The 17368-nt window shown below is 47.5% G+C and overlaps 2 protein-coding genes across 3 annotated transcripts in view; one reads left to right on the forward strand and one right to left on the reverse strand.

Moving 5' to 3' along the window:
* Nucleotides 1–3112, forward strand: part of LOC8039050 (transmembrane protein 94) — a 59583-nt gene extending 56471 nt beyond the window's left edge. The window contains exons 28-29 of the mRNA XM_029971620.4: nt 595–759; nt 2442–3112. Coding sequence (XP_029827480.2) covers nt 595–759; nt 2442–2514 — 238 coding nt within the window. The 3' untranslated portion in view covers nt 2515–3112. The remainder of the gene's footprint in view (nt 1–594; nt 760–2441) is intronic.
* A 1062-nt stretch (nt 3113–4174) lies between these two features.
* The window catches only part of LOC8039036, a 36810-nt gene continuing 23616 nt past the window's right edge, over nt 4175–17368 (reverse strand). The window contains exons 1-2 of one of the 2 annotated variants that reach the window (XM_029971624.4): nt 13264–13431; nt 4175–7164 (exon numbers count right to left, since the gene is read on the reverse strand). In XM_029971624.4, the coding sequence (XP_029827484.2) occupies nt 4868–7159 (2292 nt within the window). In that variant the 5' untranslated portion in view covers nt 7160–7164; nt 13264–13431 and the 3' untranslated portion in view covers nt 4175–4867. Of the gene's footprint in view, nt 7165–13263; nt 13432–17368 lie in introns of those variants that run through there. The other variant, XM_029971622.3, reaches the window with a different exon arrangement.

Consider the following 17368-nt stretch of genomic DNA (forward strand, 5'->3'; position numbering starts at 1 on the left):
CCTTAAGCTCACTGTGTTTTATGTCAGGTGTCCATTAATGCTCAATTTTGTGCTAAACACTCCCTAGCGTGCTCATTATTGCTTATAAGCTCGGTAGGCTTGATCGCTGCTTTATTGCATCGATGTCAGGACCGGAGGATGTTCGTTGGCAATCAATGAAAAGAGATGTGCTGTCCTCAAGATTGAGAAGTTTGAAAACGCTCGTTCTAGTCTAGAAAAGATGTCTTGCAAATGTCTTGTAGATGTCTCGATGTCTTGTAGACATCGATACATAACAAGCTTAAAAAGGACACAACCCAAAAATCGAAATTTTTTTCAAACTTTTCTTGATTGTACATTGAAAGTTAGCCCACTCCATAATTTTACCCGTTTCGCTCTCGATATTAGGTGGGCTATCTCTTGGGATTGTACGGTAGATGTCTGTATTGCAGATGTCTTGTAGATATATCTTGTAGACGTCTAGTTGTTTTGTAGGCAGCCCTGTACTAGAGGCCTCAAGCAGCCCAAGACCCATCAGGCTCGTTCCGGCTGTCTCAAGACACCTTGTGCTCGGCGGGAAACGTGACGTTCAGACGGTGCCGCTTCCGCTTGCAGTCTATTGCTCCAGCTGGGCTTCTGCGCCGCCAACGTGTCGGCACGTGCCTCCACCCTCGTGTCCGACCTCCTACCGCTGGTGCCCCAGTACGTCTGGCTCACCGGCTTCCTGTGGACATTCCTCCTGGTACCGCTCAATGAGCTCGTCAAGATCCAAGAGATGAGGCAAGTCATGAGCAAAGCGTGACGGGATGCCACGTAAACCGTCGCGTAACATGCAACTTGTACTTCAGAGCACAATCTGTACAAAACGACGACGGTGATCGAGAAGAAAGAACAAAGTTCCGAACGCGCCCCCAGCGGGAATTGAACCCATGACCCCCATGATTACGAGCCCAGCAGCCTATCACTGCGCTTAAGGGGCAGTGGTGAATGCAAATGCCAAATGCCAGCGTTCGGCATTCAAACGCGTTCGGGCAGCGAGTAGAGATCTCTGCGTCTGCCTACTACTCATTCCAACCAGGGCTCGGTGCTCGGACGTCCCCGCGTGCTCTGGTCTCCTCCTCCTCCCTCAGTTCGTTTGTATGACCAAAACAAATGAAAAAAAAAAAGGAAAAATTGCCGCGAAGTTCGCCGCAAGCTCCAATAAATGCCGCAGGTATATTATCTGTACTTAGGCAAACAACTTTTTGTCCGACCTGTTAAATGTCTTTGTGCATTGGCCATTGGTACAACATAGGTGTATCTAGAATTTGGCACTAGTGCATTTTACAAGTCATTCATCCCAAGAATGTTCTGTGGAACGAAACAACACCCTCTGGCTTTTGTGGTTTCCGTTGCTAACGATCGTATGTTTAAAAATGCTCTTAAAACCCTTTGAAAATGGATTCTAAAGTTCTTGCCTATGCGCAAAAATGTGCACGCCCCAAGTGATATCTCTATCTATTACATTTTTTAGTAGCTACAACTTTATTTGCACCATGTTTCGCCTTGTGGGGTCTATTTACAATCCAAATTAAACGCTCGGCGCACACGCTACGTTTGAGATGGTCGCTTCACGTGTCGGGTGCTCTGCCAGAAGTGGTCCATGATGCACGAGCTTTTCCGGTTCAGACTTCTAACGTTTCTCGCAATTGAATCGAGGAGATGAGAGTTCATCCTCCTGTGGAAAAGCTCCAAAAGTACTTCCGGTTCGAAGTCCGCTGGAACGTGACAGAAGCAGACGCACCAAAATGAAACCGAATGGAAGAAAGGAAACAGCTTCCTGCCCTCCATGTTTACATTCAATGCTTTTGAACCTGGACAGCTCGCAAGCACTGGAAATGGTGCCGTTAGATCGTCTTTAGGAAAATTTGAGCATTGATCTATTCTCTGTACTATCCTTCTGGAAACAAAACCTGAACGCCAGGGCACATTTCCTTTTAAACAAAGCTCAACCGCCAAAGGGTTCATGCTGTTGAGCCACAATGAACAGTCTATTAGAGCGTCTGGCTTTTCCTTGAGATCTTTTGTTATACTCTATCGTGCCCCTCTGTAAGGCCAATGGCCCTTACGTTATCTACATAAATAAGCAAATAGCAAATAAGCAGCATATATATATTATGTACTACACTTGCCTCATTGTTGAGGTGGCAGAGCATACATTACAATCCACTTATAACGATACCACATAAAACAATGTGTTGCTTATAACGATCAGTTTCTAGAGTTTCCAGACCAGAGACAATCAGTTCCTAGTCCAGACACAGCGGTAATCAGTTTAAAATTTCAGGTTTTCTCGTTATTGTTATAACTGCGTTATAACTTGTTATAAGTGGATTGCACTGTAGTTGTTACCTAGTGCAAGTTTGGATGGACGTACCTTTTCGTGCAGTCTAGGACAATTTTCATTCATTCTTTCGTTGCAGGGCGAATCGCCGTCAACAAAAACGGGCACGCCTCGAGTTTGGCACGAAGTTGGGAATGAACTCGCCGTTTTGAGCAAGACTCCACCGTCGAGCATCCCTTGGCAGGCACGTTGCACCCACTCCGCTCTCAAAGTCATCGTCAAAATCGACCTTGCGGGTGCAGCGATGAGCCCACTTTTTTTTTTAACCTACAGACTGTGGGACTCGCTGAACTCAGCCTTTGTTCCAAGCACCAACAAAGAAAAACCAAACCATAATTGGGGGAGGTGGCAAGTACATACCAGAAGCCACAGCATCAAATTTTAACTCTTTGCCAAACAACTATAATTATAATCGACCTTCTCACCAGCATTCACTCTGCTAAAGTGGAAAGAGGTGGGAGGAACTTCACGCAAACTCTTAACCCGCCATTGACAGTAGCGTGTTGTCATTCGATTTTTTTCCTTGTATTTTTATGGGAAGGTCTTTTTTTTTAGATTTAAGATTAAAAGGCATCTCGCTGTGGCACAAAGTACAAAGAAATGCCTAAAGCCACAGTCGATGCTGCCTTTAGAAACTCGTGCAAAGAATGTGGGTAGCTAGCAACGGTGCTTCCGTCGCAAAAGGTCTCAGCGAAATCGCAAACTGCGAATCATTAGCACAAGCATTAAAAAGAGGATGGAGGAGATGCATTTGAAGTTTGTGATGAAATTATGCTTCAGTAGACTATGTATTGCTGTTATCCAGTCATCTAACAAAACATGCCCTGATGATTATGATGAGGAACAGCGAAACAATAAGACATGGGTGGAATGAGGGACGACGTCCGCTTTCTTTCAACTAGCAACAGTAAAATAGAGCCACAGCAACCTTTTAGAAATCACGCCACAGTAAAAAAACAACAAAAAAACATGGAGATATGGCAAAAAAAGAAAAGAGAGGTTATTTTGAAAATTTAAAAGATTAAAAGAAAGGATGACTTGATTGTAAAAGGCTATATTACCTCCTAAAATTATGACCAAATGGCTATGTCAACTCCGTAGACAAGGACGCAATTTCATCTCGAGTTAAAACGAGTTACGGAGCAGAAGCATTGTTGTCAGCTTTGTTCATGGTGAGTGATTCTACTATCTTTCTGCCCAACCTGCCATGGTGGCCTCCTATGATGCTGGTTCGCTCAAAACATGGAATGCAACCACTGGCACGAAGGGGCATGAACGACAAGGTGAGCCCGCAAAAATTCTAAATGATGTTCCCAAAGTCAGTTGTTGACGCACTTTCTCGTTTGCCTTAGGTTATTTGTCCCCACAACCTAATGGAACAGAATAAACTTTCTTCTCTTCGCATAGGACAAATTTGTTTGCGTGCTTGACGGCGCATTGCTGCGGCTCCTCGTCATTGTTGACTCTTTTACAGCGCTGTTTTAAACGCATTCTGAAGGAAAATGCGACGTTTGTGTTGAACCTAGTGGCAGTGGCCTTCAAACAGCTAGGTGCGTCAACTACAGACTTGGGGAACATCAGTCGGAATTTTCACGTTGGTAGCGATGGGTTTCATGGTTTCAGGTCCTTGAAAAGCTTGACATGTGTAACCTTTGAATTTTTTGCTTTTCGAGAGTCTCGATTTAAAGGTATGGAACAAATGTGTTTGTTACTATTCGTATTGCACTTAGAAAGGTCTATGTGGAATGGTCTATTTTAAGCTGGGCCTTGACATTGGTGTCTTGCCATCTCCCCAAGAAAAACCAGCCCAAGTGTTCTCCTGCATATGTACAATTTTATTTACACAAGGTTCACCACAACTGACGATATGAGTTATCGTGGCAACGAAGAGTATTTACAAGGGTTCGAAGTTGTCAACAGCATACTTCGGCAAACTTTGGTATATCTACGGTTCTTGACAAGGCCTCCCACGGCACACGGGAAGGCGACACCTTGAGAACTCGGCAAGGTTGTCAGGTTGTGTAAGTGTTGGAGATTCGAAGATGATGGCCTAGTGGGAGGATGTGACACTCTAAAAGATAAATAAAGAAATGCCCAGAGATGGGCAAGCATAAAACATGGCTGGTGTGTGAGGGAAATTCAAGGAATATCATGAGTGACTCGGTGATAAATATAGAAATGTGGGGGAACAATGGATCACCTGAAGTGTAGGAACAAAAACGAAGCACCTTCACAAAACGTCCGCCGACACAAAGCTCTGGAATACTGGGGGGTGGGGGAAACACTGAGGAGACACTTCGAAAACGAACACGGGAGAGGACTGTCAGAGTTCCGCCAACCGCACACGGAACGTTCCGAAGGTGCTCAAAAAGATGCTGCGATGCTGCAAGTTCCGTCTTCCACCGGAACACTATTAGACGATTCAAAGGTATTTGTTCACAGTTAAAAACACTTTTTTTTAAAAAGACTAACAAGGCATGGCGAGGGGTCGATGACGGTCGGTACCTAGTACATGTCCATGCTGGTTTTCTTGCCGAGGTAGGGGGCAGTACGCTTGTAATTCGTGGAGCTCCGCGGCGATCCACGCCGCGAGAAGCCCGAGTTTGTCGTGCCAGTGCTGTGACCAGAGTTGTAGCCGGAGCCCGAGCTCAAGGTCGCAGACCGCTGGTATGGCTCCCGCTTGGCGCACGCCAGCACGTGGTCCCTGAGGTATGTGCCGACCTTGTGCGTGCAGGAGAATGCCACGAAGATGAAGAGGCCTTCCAGCGTGTTGAGCACCACGAAGAGGTACCAGAGTACCTCAATGTCGAGGTACCCCGCGACAAGCCCCAAGGTCCAGGACAGCCCCATCATGACTGAGAGGCGGACGTAGAGACTGAAGTTGCGCCGCGCCGCGCTTCCAGACCGCTTAACACTCGTCTTGGTCGACCCGATCACCATGACGGCCGTCGATGCGAAGAGGATGACGTTGACCAGCATGAGTGCAGCCGCCGGTCCAGCAAAGAACACGAGGAGGGCCTTGCGCTGACCAAACCAGCAGCCGTGACGACCGAAGAGTGGCCGGAAGTCTTCGGGGATGCCGGTCGAACGGGCGTCGAAGAAGACCGCCAGCCCGACCACAACGGCCGGCAGAAACCAGGACGCAATGCAATAGACAAAGAAGCGGCGCCACTGCGACCCTGAGCTGACCCGCAGCTCACGGGTGGCGACGCGCAGAGTCCTCCAGACGTCGAACGCCATGGCACTCATCCAGAAAAACGAGGCAAGGAAGAAGTAATAGGTTGTGACGCCCAGCGCCTGGCAGGCCTGCGCGCCGACTTCGCCGAGCTGGCCAAGGAGGAAGCAGAGGTAGGCCGCAAGCAGCGAGAGTGCCAGGCTCGCCAGGTTACGGCCGGAGAGGTTGCGGACGTCCGGCACGAGTGCGAAGACGGCGAGGTGTGCCACCAGGCAGGAGATGGACACGCCAAGGCCCACGGCAGACACGTATCCCATCTGCGCGGAGAACTTGGAGATCTCATTGGAGGCGTTAAAGACGACGCACACGAGCGCCCTTGAATCTGCTGCACCGAGCTTGAAGTTGCCCGGTGTGAAGTCACGGTCGTAGCGCGGGGCGTAGAGGTTGCCGTTTGGGCGCAGCAGGTACTCCCCCTTGTCCAGGACCGTCTTGCGGCAGCCCAGGAACTGTGCGGACAGTGTGGTTCCATTGGGGCCATCGCTCGCGGCAGCCGAGAGGTCGTAGTCATCGAGCAGGAAGCACTTTCCGTCCCTGAGGACGTAACCCTCGACGCCGCAGAGCACGCTGCGACAGGTCTTGTAGAAAGGATCAAAGACCTCGTCCCCCTTGCAGAGGGTGTACTTCCCCACAATGTTCCCACCCGCCGGATTGACGTCCATGAGAATGCTGAAGCTGAACGACCTCGAGCTCACGACGCCGTCATCGTCGTAAAACCCGCAGCTCTGCGGCCCCTCCGTCACATTGTTGCACACCATGCAGTGTTCGTTGCGGTAGTTCCAGGTCCGGTACGCCACGACTGCGGTGTATGACTGACACTGCTGCTCCACATCGCTGCCAGACCACGACGGATCACACGTTGAGATGGGGGACATGCACGAGTAGTCGCTCGAGAGGTTACCCGTCCGGTACTCCACGCCACACGTCACAAAGATACGGCCCTCCCCTTCCAGCGCCTCGGTCCAGATGCCCCAGCCCTTCTGGTCAGGGCTCAGTTCAATGTTGTCCTGCAGGTAACTACTGTTCACCTGGCCGGCAAGCTCGCTGCAGTCCAGCGAGACGGTCCAGCGGATCGCGCCATCCATGTCGTCGTTACAGACGGCGCAAAAGGTGTTCCAGTAGGACACTCCAGTCCTCGAGGAAGTCACAGGCACCATAGTCTGTGGGTCCACCGCCTTGTTGCCGCTGTCTTCACACTTGCTCCGGATGGCTTCTGAGCCGGACCAGTCGGGCTTGCAAGCCGCCTTGGTCCATATTGATTTCTTGTTGCGGTCTGCAAGGACCTTGGTGCACCTCCACTCTTGGCGCTGGGCGGCGGAAATCGTAAGGGCGGGAGCGTCGCGACAGCAGTCCCCGAATTTCACGCACTCCGCGTCGCATCTGCAGATGGCGGTCCGTTGGAAAGGGTCGTGGTCTGTTGGCAGTGTGCTGGGCAGTGTGGCACACGTGGTGTTGCACTCAAGCTTGGGCAGTTCCGGCGGAAGGTCCGACTGGGATTGGCACGGGGATGTGAGGAAGACTGCAGCTACGGCCAGGAGGACCACGATCTTGGGCAGTCCGTCCATGGCTCCTGCATCGTCAGAAGAGAGAAAGGGAATATATGGTAAACTAGCACGGTCAACCTGGATAAAAAAAAAATGAAACTTTCCTACTTCAGCCTGTTCCAAAAAAGTATTTACAGGGTATTTTTCACTGCAAAAATAAAGTATGCATTGCTGAATGCTCAATCTCCGCCTAAATGGAATGCTAGTGGTTCGGACCAGATGCCAAAATTTCAGAACTGTTATCTCATTCAAAAGTTACTAGTGATTTTCTGAGACTTTCCACGGGAAAATGGGGGCATATTCTCGGTAGTTAGCATCATTAAGTTCCATGTATTCGTGGTCGTTGTTGGCCATCATCGTACCATTAGGAAATCTCAGAAAAACGCTTATACCTTTTAAATAAGATAACAGTTCATTACGAAACCTTGTCATCTGGTTCAGACTGCCAGCGGCCCATTGGGGTCGAGAGTGAGCGTTCCACGATGTATAGTTTATTTTTGTTATTTAATGAAATAAAAAAACACCTCTTTTTTTTTTTCTTTTTGTCGGGGAGGGGGCGGGGGGGGGGGGGGGGGGGGGGGGAGGCGATGTTGTGCATTAATTAGTGCATTTACTTTGCTTCTGAGCAACGCCCGTGCTCAGTGGAAAGAAGCTGTTGGTCCACGGAATCTTTGAATTGGTGCTTTCTTATTCGTTTCGTATAACCTTTTTTCTGACTGGTTGGCTCATGAAAAGCATCACATTTGTTGACCGAGTGCCACTTCCTGCATTAAAAGAAAAAAGGCATGTGGGCGAGGCTTTTAAGTGCACCTCTTGAGCCGAGGGCAAAGGTCGGTCTTCATTCTCGGAAAGAAAAGGAATCTGGGTCAAGCCAACTTTAGACGTGTGTACTTTTGTTCCTTTTTTGCTTCGCTTTGTTTTCTACTTGCCCATCCTTCAAATCTGCAAAGAATCCCTCCAAACTTTCATAACAAAAGAGAAAATAGGCGACTTACGCCTCCCGCGTATCGCTGCGACGTCCCAAGCGGGCGCAGATCAAAAACATAAAAAAAAAAAAAAAAAAAAAAGTAAGCTTCCTAAAACTCACTTCTGGATCTCAGTATGTACAAAAAGAAAGAAAACATCCGAAAAATATTCACAAGCCCACCAAAGTGGCCATTCCATCCCCTCCTACTACGGACCCCACCGCTTCTCCTACCACGGACTTCACCGCCCTCCCCTGTCCCCCCCCCCCCCCCTTAATAAAAAAAAAAAAAAAAGAAGAGAAGAACGAACTTTCTCTTGCCTCAGCTTAGACACGCTAGCAGACACTCTCTCTCTCTCTCCACAGCCCGAAAGCCCAGAAGAACAAACAAACGAAAAGATGCGTTACAGCATCCTGCCGTATCCGGCTCCGCTCGGCGGCCATATGCTTGTTTGTTGTGCTGGGGAAGACGGCCATTGCTTGAGCAGTCTTCCCCAGCTTTTAAAAACTGGGATGAGGTGGAGGGAGAATCCTCGACTACACTCAAAACAAAGAAGAAAAAAAAAAAAAGGGGGGGGGGGGGGGGGGGGCGGCGTTTTGGTGAACTTTATTTTTCCTTGACCGGAGTCGGCAGCACCCCAAACGCTAGTGCAACGTTGCGTTGTTGCGGATGTTACGAAAAACAACGGCCCACATTAACTGAAGAGCGTGTTGGGTGGTAACATTGACTGGCAACAGAAAGAATATAATAAGATGATTACGGACATGGGGAAAGCATTTGACGCAACGCTTGTGTGCGTTTAAGAACGTATTTTGTGTAGTAGCGCCAGATGTGGCGGTTTTGACCACGACGTGGTCTTGACAAGGTCGAATCTGACACTTATGGAAAGAAGCGGTCCTGGGAGGGTTTTACCTAAGGTTGGTTTTACCGTACTCCCCTCCCCTCCCCCCCTTCTCCCATCCCAGCTGTCAGGGATTGGGCTTTCAGAAGGCTGAAACGTTGTCGTCGCGTGTGTAATGGAAGGCTATTTGCGCTGCGCGGCGACCTTGAATTCTGGACGGTCCTCCGTGCCGGGTTTTACACGACAGATTAGATAAAAAGTTGGGGCGATAAAACCCAAGTCCAACTGGTTTAGGATGGCAAATCTGAAGATCGGGTTATTGTGCCCGGTCACGGAAACATTGCTAGACGAGGTCGTACTTTTTTAAAAAATGCGGAAACTTTTTTTTTTTTTTTTTGTGTGTGTTTTTTTAATGATTCGATATTAAACGTTTTTTGCCTTCTCATTCTGTCCTGCGTGCCGCCATTGCTATATGCCTCGCCGTGGAAAGCGTTCTGAGCATGCGCACAGCGAAGTACCGGACACAGCCGCGCATGGTCACACAACTCAGTGACTCGGCATTTTTCGCCCGAGTGTAGTAAACAAGGAAAGGACCAACGCTATCAGGCTTTAGTTTGAGTTTATTTGCGTGCAGAGTGTGAATTCGCTTGGCATCCTGCGATTTCTTGCCAATGTGAAACCAAAAACAAATAAGCGAAGCAACACTGAAAGACCCAGTGCTGGGTAAAAGAGCAGGACTGGTTTAGTTTAGTGTGCTTTTAAATTATGATTTTTTTTTTTTCTTTTCGCCGATAAATCGTTTAAATGCGTGATAGATCGCTCGCTTCCACGAACAAATGTGTTTCACAGATTCAGTTGTAGGGTGTTGCAACAAGGCCCCGGACCGGCAAATATGGTGCTATTCGTTTAAATGTATGATAAATCGCTTGCTTCCACGAAGGAATTTTTCACAGATTCAGTTGTAGGGTTAGCAGGGTGAGAAGTTAAAATTGCATGTACGCCCTCAAACGGCGCGGTATACAAATAAAAATAATAATAAAAAAAAAAAGTGCGGACCGCAAAAAGTTAATGGCGTTGGTCACTCGATGTGGAGCTCCTCTCAAATTCTTACCGACCAGTGGCAGCCCGGTAGCACATAGACGCCCCAGACCAGTGACACCCCGGTCCGATGTGTTTGTCTGTGTTTTCATGCCGTCAGCGCTCGGCCTGTGTGTTCCTCGTTCTTTGTCCTCCGTACTATCGGCGCTGTTTCCCTCTTCATAGCTATGCATAACCAACTTGCCCAACTTTGAACGGAGCCCAATAAAGCAGATATAAATAAACAGAAGCCGAGCATGACGGACTGGAATCGACAGCAACATGGCAGGCAGGTTTACTTTATCTCTGAGAAATGAGGGCTAGACAAAGCAGTGCAGAACGCTAATGCCCAGTCCCACTTGAGCGACAAACAGTAACAACAAACAACGACCAAACTTAAGTACGTACAGCATGCATCCGAAGTACTCTTTTGCGGGCTTGCAGACTCTCCGGCGCTCTTGAGGAAAGCACGAGTGAGCGCGAGCCTCATGCACCTGCTTGAGATTGTTGTTTGTCGCTCAAGTGGGACTAGGTCCGGGCATAAGACCACGTATTTTCTGGCTTTCCGTTGTCGGTCGGTTGCAGTAAACGAAATGCAGAGGGCTTTCCTCCGAGCTGAGCGCACTGCGATCATATGAAAAGCCTCTTTTTTCTCACAGTCCGTCGTGCTTATTTTCCGGAACGACCTCGCCGTCTTGAGATGCCAGGAAGGAATAAAAACCCCTGCGGCGGCACGTGTCGACCGAACAAAAACCCTCGCAAAATCTAAAAGTAGTAAACGGTGATGACGCAACGCCTCAACAGCTCTCGCCATCGCCACTCACAACGCCGCGCAAAAACTGCGCATGCGCGTTTACCTGCGGTGTCGTACGGATTACGGCAGATTGTTACGCACGCAACGTCACGATCGCGGTTAGGCCGAAGGCCACAGCCGGCACCGTCGTCGCGGGTACACCGCCATTGCCGCCGGACCTCGAGAGATCTTCGGATATCCGAAAGTTCGCGTAAGGAGCGATGCAATCAACGGGCGAATGACCACTAGAAATGGGCTTGCAGCATGTTCACGCCAGGAATCGAACCCGTGACCTTGAGTGAAGGTGCATCGCCCGGTTTTGTCAATTTGGCATGTGGCGAGGAGCAAGTGGGGGAAATACAGCGACAGGTAGAGGGACACGAACACGAAGCGGACTGTCGCTCTCTTTCACGGCAACTGACCTCCGTGTGTCTGACCTCTGCGTGTGCTATTAGCCGGGCGAAGGAGTTTGAAAGAAGCGTAAGGTTAACGAGTCATTTGTATTTTGATGTAGCGCAACGGGGACGGTTTAGTAGATCGTTTTGATGACTCCGATAACTACAGACGATACCAGCGATACTCCGCCGCCGCCGTTGCACATGCATTGGGGCCCTAATCTGGACACTTGGCGAGAAAGACGGCGAGAAATCCGGCGGCTATGATTGGCCGGCGCCAAGGTCAAGTGCAGCGACGGCCAATCACGGCCACCAGATTTCTCGCCAACCTTTTCACCAAGTGTCCAGATTAGGGCCCTCGGTATCGTTATCGGGGGGTATCGGAGCGATCTAGTAATGGTGAATCCCACGGGTCGTTTTGGAGCGCGCCGGGATCGACTTTTCTGGAGCGCGCCTATTTCACACGGGATCTAGGGTGCCTCAATGAGCTTCTGTTTAGAGTGATGCCACCCTTTGTAGTACCCGATGCCGACAGCACGCGCTCACGGGGAAAATACAAAGAAATCGACGAAAACAAAATGTCGCCATAGCACAGTCAGCGCCACAGACGCGTGCAGGGAGTCAGGGACACGCTTTTTCACGCGCTTCTCAACAAAAAATAAATGTAAAAGTGGGAACAAAATGGCCAGATGTCTCCACCCTAAGCAAAGCGCACACGAAGGCACCCTAACGGGATCGTCGTTTTGGATTAGCTCCCACTCCAGATCTCGATCCGGATCAGAGAAAAGTCCCTCCGCCAAATTCGGCGGATTCGACCGGAAGCCATGGCCAGCGGTCGGTGCGCACACGTGACTTTCTCGCGGGGCATCTCGCCTTGGAATAATTCGTAATGGCCGCTCGCGAAGTGGCGGCCGCATTACTGCTACTGCTGCTTGATGACAGTTCGTCGTCAAGTTGCTCGAGCAGCTCCTCCAGCAGCAGCGGCTCGAGTAGCAGCAACCACGAGGATTGCTTGTATGCCTCGCACGAATTCGACTGCCTTTTCGGACCTCCGCGGAAGCGGCCGAAAATTAAGACCTACTTGGACAGTGGGCTAAGCTGATGCACATCGCTTATCGACACGCATCTTTCACATAATTGATTAACTTCGCTGGTGCGTTGAACACGTGTTGTTAGTGCTGCGATTGCAAAAGTGTGTGCTTCGATCGAGATCCGGGACCGTGGGAAGGAGGTTCCCGGGAAGGTGAATGACGGGAATGCATCCGCCGATCCCGGACGAGTGGTCATGTTCCACTGGGGTTCGGATCGCTTGCTTCATCTCGGATCTGGCGGATCCCTGCGCGCCCCAAAACGACCAGTGGAATTCGCCATAAAGCTCTTTTTCCTGCATTGCAGTTAACTACAGGTTCAGGATAGCAGGTCGTCCCACAAAGCCTTCCACTCTTTCCCCTTTAGCAGAGCGAACGCTGGAGAGGAGACCACCAATCATGCCGAGCAGAGAGGCTGTAACCATTTCCGTCCGCTCTTGACGGTGACGGCAGCGCTCGCACAGCTTTGATTCCTGTTGCCACTACGTGCATTGTGATTTATCATTTAGGAAGCAACAGCAGCGAGAATGTTGAGGTTGAATCCAAAGACGCCATTGGGGAAAGGGAGCAAATAAAATTCGAACTCCATGGAGTTCGAACTTCGGACCCAATGGAGTTCGGGTTAAAGAAGCGGATGAAATTCAATTGACCGAAATATACCTGTCCAAAGTTCGAACTCCGCCTTGGGAACGTTGGACCGAAACGCTCTTCTTTAAAGTTCCAGCGATCTGCATTCCAAAGCACCACGACTGAACATCAATTACGTCACTGTGCAAGCTCAACTTGAGGGACACCTTTTCCAGGAGGTCACAACAGAGCATGCTGCTATCGTCGCCAAGAGTCAGCTTAATGCACCCCGCATAGGAATCAACCAGTCGCCCTTTTCAAACTTCACGGAACGAAATTTGACAAAAATGCATCTTTAGAACAAAAACACGCAAAAAAGCAATACCAACTGGAACTTACGTAAAAAGAGGTTGCACCGGGACAGCTTCAAAGAACTTGCCTCTTTTTTGCTGTCGATGGGAGCTGAGTCACCACACGACAAGAGCACAACGACCAGACGCGGCCAACTGAAGCCGACAAACTTTCTCTCGACATGCTTTGAAGACCCATTCAGACAAACATATAAAGAAAACAACCTTGGGGGAAATACCGATCCTCCTCCTCCCACTCTGAGGGGCGGAGAAGGTTATGGAAACGAAGACTGCATAAAGAAAAAAAGAAACAGACATACAGAGGAAGGCAAGAAGACCTCGTGACCTAAATCCCAGACTCTCGGTTGGTAGAAGAGACGTCTGCCTGACCGCATCCGCTTGGAGATGATGTAGCGCAACGCCGCGATTACGTTTCAGTTTCTCCTTGGGACTTTATTGATTACCGACAGATCGCTCGAGAAAGTTTTCATCCGCCTGGCCTGGACGACTCCGATAGCGGTACACACGCGCAACGGTCGGTAGTCGTTTGTAAAAAGGAAACGCGCTAACGAGGCGGTGGTTTCCTTTCTGCCTCGCGCCGTGGCATGTTGAAACTTGTTCCGATAAGTTGAGGTGCGTGGGGCTGGCTCGATGGATCGACTGGCAATGGAGTGTTGATTAGCGCGTCTATCGAACGTGGGCATTTCGCGGAAACAAAAAGGTGTATATCTACGTGTCTTCAGTTTTTGTATGACCATTGGGACAGGACCGCCATACAAGGAAGAACCACGCCCCAGACAGTTTTTTTGTATGATGTGTTAGCAGTTCGACCGTGGATTAGTTGACTTGTGCCTCGGGTTAGCTGACGCGCAATGGGCAGATTAATTTCAGAGAGTCCAAGTAGGAAGTCTTAAGCGCTTGACAGCCAGCAGGGAAGTACGTCGAGGAGATGGCTGCACAACTGCTCTATGGGTTGTTGGGCAATTAACCCGCACGCGTCGAACGGGACGAGAATGCGTTTCGCAACGAATGTCATCTTGCTCATAAGTTGTTGTAAGTCATATGTCACGTTGTTCGAGGAGATGATTACGGGGTAATCAAAAGAACGCTTTCTCGCCGTGGGCTGTACCAGGGAATCCCGGAGGAAAGGTCACGGGAGAAAAGCTCACCGATTTGTTTTCTTCTTATTTTTATATGGAGGCTGTTGGATCATGCGTAACATATATCAATTTATTAACATTAAAATTCGTCAGCTTTGTAAAAAATAAAATGTCCGTTTTGTAATATTTATTAAGCTTATTGGGTATATTGCTCTTAAAATTAATAATTGCGGGTGAGTTTTTTCTGTGGCATATTCTCTGGGCACTAAAACCCTAACTGAAAAATTTATGAACTTGAAGAGCAGGAAAAAGTTCGAAAGCGTAAGAATGTCTGCCTCAAACCTAAACAGCAAAACTGCAAATGCCAAAAATCCGAAAGTGCATGCGCGACAACGCGGTACATGAAATTCTCTTAGGAGCTTTTGTTAACCTTTAAAAACATGAGTAGAACGGTCAGTAGGATATCGAGGTGTCTTTCTTCCACGGACATGCACGTTTTCTAGCCGTTCGTGCTGATGTTTCCACACGTTGCCTTCGTGTGATAGTGCCCTTCTACGGAGAACCACCCATGACCTCCACAGCTGCACACTGGCACCGTTGTTACTCGTGACCTATACAAGAACTAGTCAAACGACGAAAACGGAGTGAAGACAACAAACACGACGGGACGAAGCTGTTCTCGCAACTAATGTTTTATTAATTAAAATAACAGAAAGAAAACATCTTAGCCGACACGCCGACACTGATTACATAAGCAAACACCTACAGCTATTCATATTAACTCGCAAAGGACAACCAACCTCCGCTGCGCTGTCATCGCGCGACGCAGCAGAGGCTGGTTGCACTATTTCTCCACGGGGCGCGGTGCCGCCGGGGCCGAGATGCGCTCCGATAGCAAACTGAAACTTAAAAACCCGTCGAATCTAAGCGGTTTTTCAGAAAGCCGTAAAATGCTTCGCGTGCCTTCTATCGTCCTGCAATTTGTTGATTTAGTGTTTTTTGATGATGCTGAACAATTTTCTAATTGAAACCATGCCCTTAAACACAATATTGAAAAAAGTTAGTTACGCAAAAATAATTAACGACCTAATTATCCCGGACTTTAATAATTTTCCTAAATAGGCCCCTGGCCCCGGACCAAAACGACATGAGCCTTTTTTCGTTGCGACGCGTAGTTTTCGCATTATCGAACTTGTTCACCTTTCGTGAAATGTATGGGCGGTTTCATTTGAATTCGGGCAACGAGGTGCAGTCGTATTTTTTTATTTTCCTTCAAATTTTTATATTTCGTGGCGCATGTTCCAAGAAGAAAAATTCTTTTTTTTTTTTATTTTAATGCCCTGACATGTTTAGTTTCTGAGAAAAAAAAAAAAAGATCTCAAAGAAGCGGGAAAGAACGATGAGGTTTTGACGATTGTCCTGTGTGGCGTTTTTGAATCACTCTCAACCTCAAAGTATTGAAAAGAGAGCTTCCATATTTTTTTTTTTTTTATTGTGATATATATGCAAGTCGGTAAAACGACATTCCAACTAATATTTATCATTCGTCGCTCCAATGTTTGTAAAAATCCCCAAACATGCCTCCGCGAACAACTGTGACCTAAACTGCGGATTATTTTTTAGTGGACTATGTCTAGTTTTGTTCTTAAAATAATACCACGTGTAGAACCTTTCATTGCCTTCCAAATTAAGCAAAGTTTGTGTTTTTATCATGTACGAGTACTGAGAAATAAACTATGAAACAAAGAAAATTTTCACTTTTCGTTCAATTTCAACACACTGTATATATATATATATATTTTTTTTTTTCTTGCGTTATGTTTTTTTTTTTTCACACCCTTCTTTTAGCCAGCATACATTCCGTTAGAAGTATATGCACTAGTTTTGAGTTTTACGCCTCTAAATATGCTAAAAAAGAGCAAATGGGTTTATGGGTTATAGGCTTATAGCTGTATATTTTATTCTTTATTATTATAATCTAAGGGACGTTTAATAAATAACCATATAAAAGACATGTCGTTAGGCGTATAATAACAAGTTTGCAATTCCAAACACTATAAAATCGCAACTGCCGAAAGCAGGTTTTCAGACAATATCCGTCGGTGCCATGATTGGAGAGGCCTCAATCCTAAACCCTATGCGCTACATAATCTATACTACGTTAGAAATATCGAAGTATAATGTAAAACATTTGAGTAAAAGACACTTCCTATTGGAAACCTAGATATCTAAATGCTAACTTTTATACTTTTAATGCGAAATTCATGTTGAAAACAGAACCGAATAATTTGTTAGCATATTTAGAGGCTTAAAACTCAAAACCAGTGCATATACCTCTAACAAATTTTTTTTTTTTTTTTTTATTTATATATGTATATACAGCGTTACAGTTGTTCGCGGAGGCATATTTGGGGATCTTTTACAAAGATTGGAGCGACGTATAGCAGTTATCATGTCGTTTTACCTACTTGCATATATATCGCACTAAAAAATATAGATGCTCTTTCTTAAAATACTTTGAGATTGAGAGTGATTCGAAAACGCCACACAAGACAATCGTCAAAATCTCACCTTCTTTCCCGCTTCTTAGAGATTTTTTTTTTTTTCGGAAACTAAACATGTCAGGACATAAAAAGAAAAAGGATTGCTCTTCTTGAAACATGTGCCACAAAATATTAAAATGTGAGGCAAAAAAATACGACTGCACCTCATTGCCTGAATCCAAATGAAACTGCCTATATATATATATATATATATATATATATATTTTGGTGAGTTTTTTTTTTATTTTTTTTTTTAATTCGCTTAAATGGTAAGCTTTTCTCCGATGAGCTTTTCTTTAATAAGCTGTTCTCCGCTGCACGCACCAGGAGGCAAGTGTTTAGTTTTGCTAGGGGCAGAAATCGTACGTCATACGCTTCGTCTTTCCCGCAGTTTCGTATAGACCCTTTCAGGCAACATTTCATGGGCGCCGCCATCTTGACGTCACGTGACCCTGCCGCCATAGCCGCCCTTCAGTTTCTCGCCGTTCCTCCGCGTTGTGTCTGCACCGGC

The sequence above is a fragment of the Ixodes scapularis genome, unplaced genomic scaffold (genome assembly GCF_016920785.2).
Source record: "Ixodes scapularis isolate PalLabHiFi unplaced genomic scaffold, ASM1692078v2 PGA_scaffold6__148_contigs__length_123643588, whole genome shotgun sequence".
Classification (NCBI taxonomy): Eukaryota; Metazoa; Arthropoda; class Arachnida; order Ixodida; family Ixodidae; genus Ixodes; species Ixodes scapularis.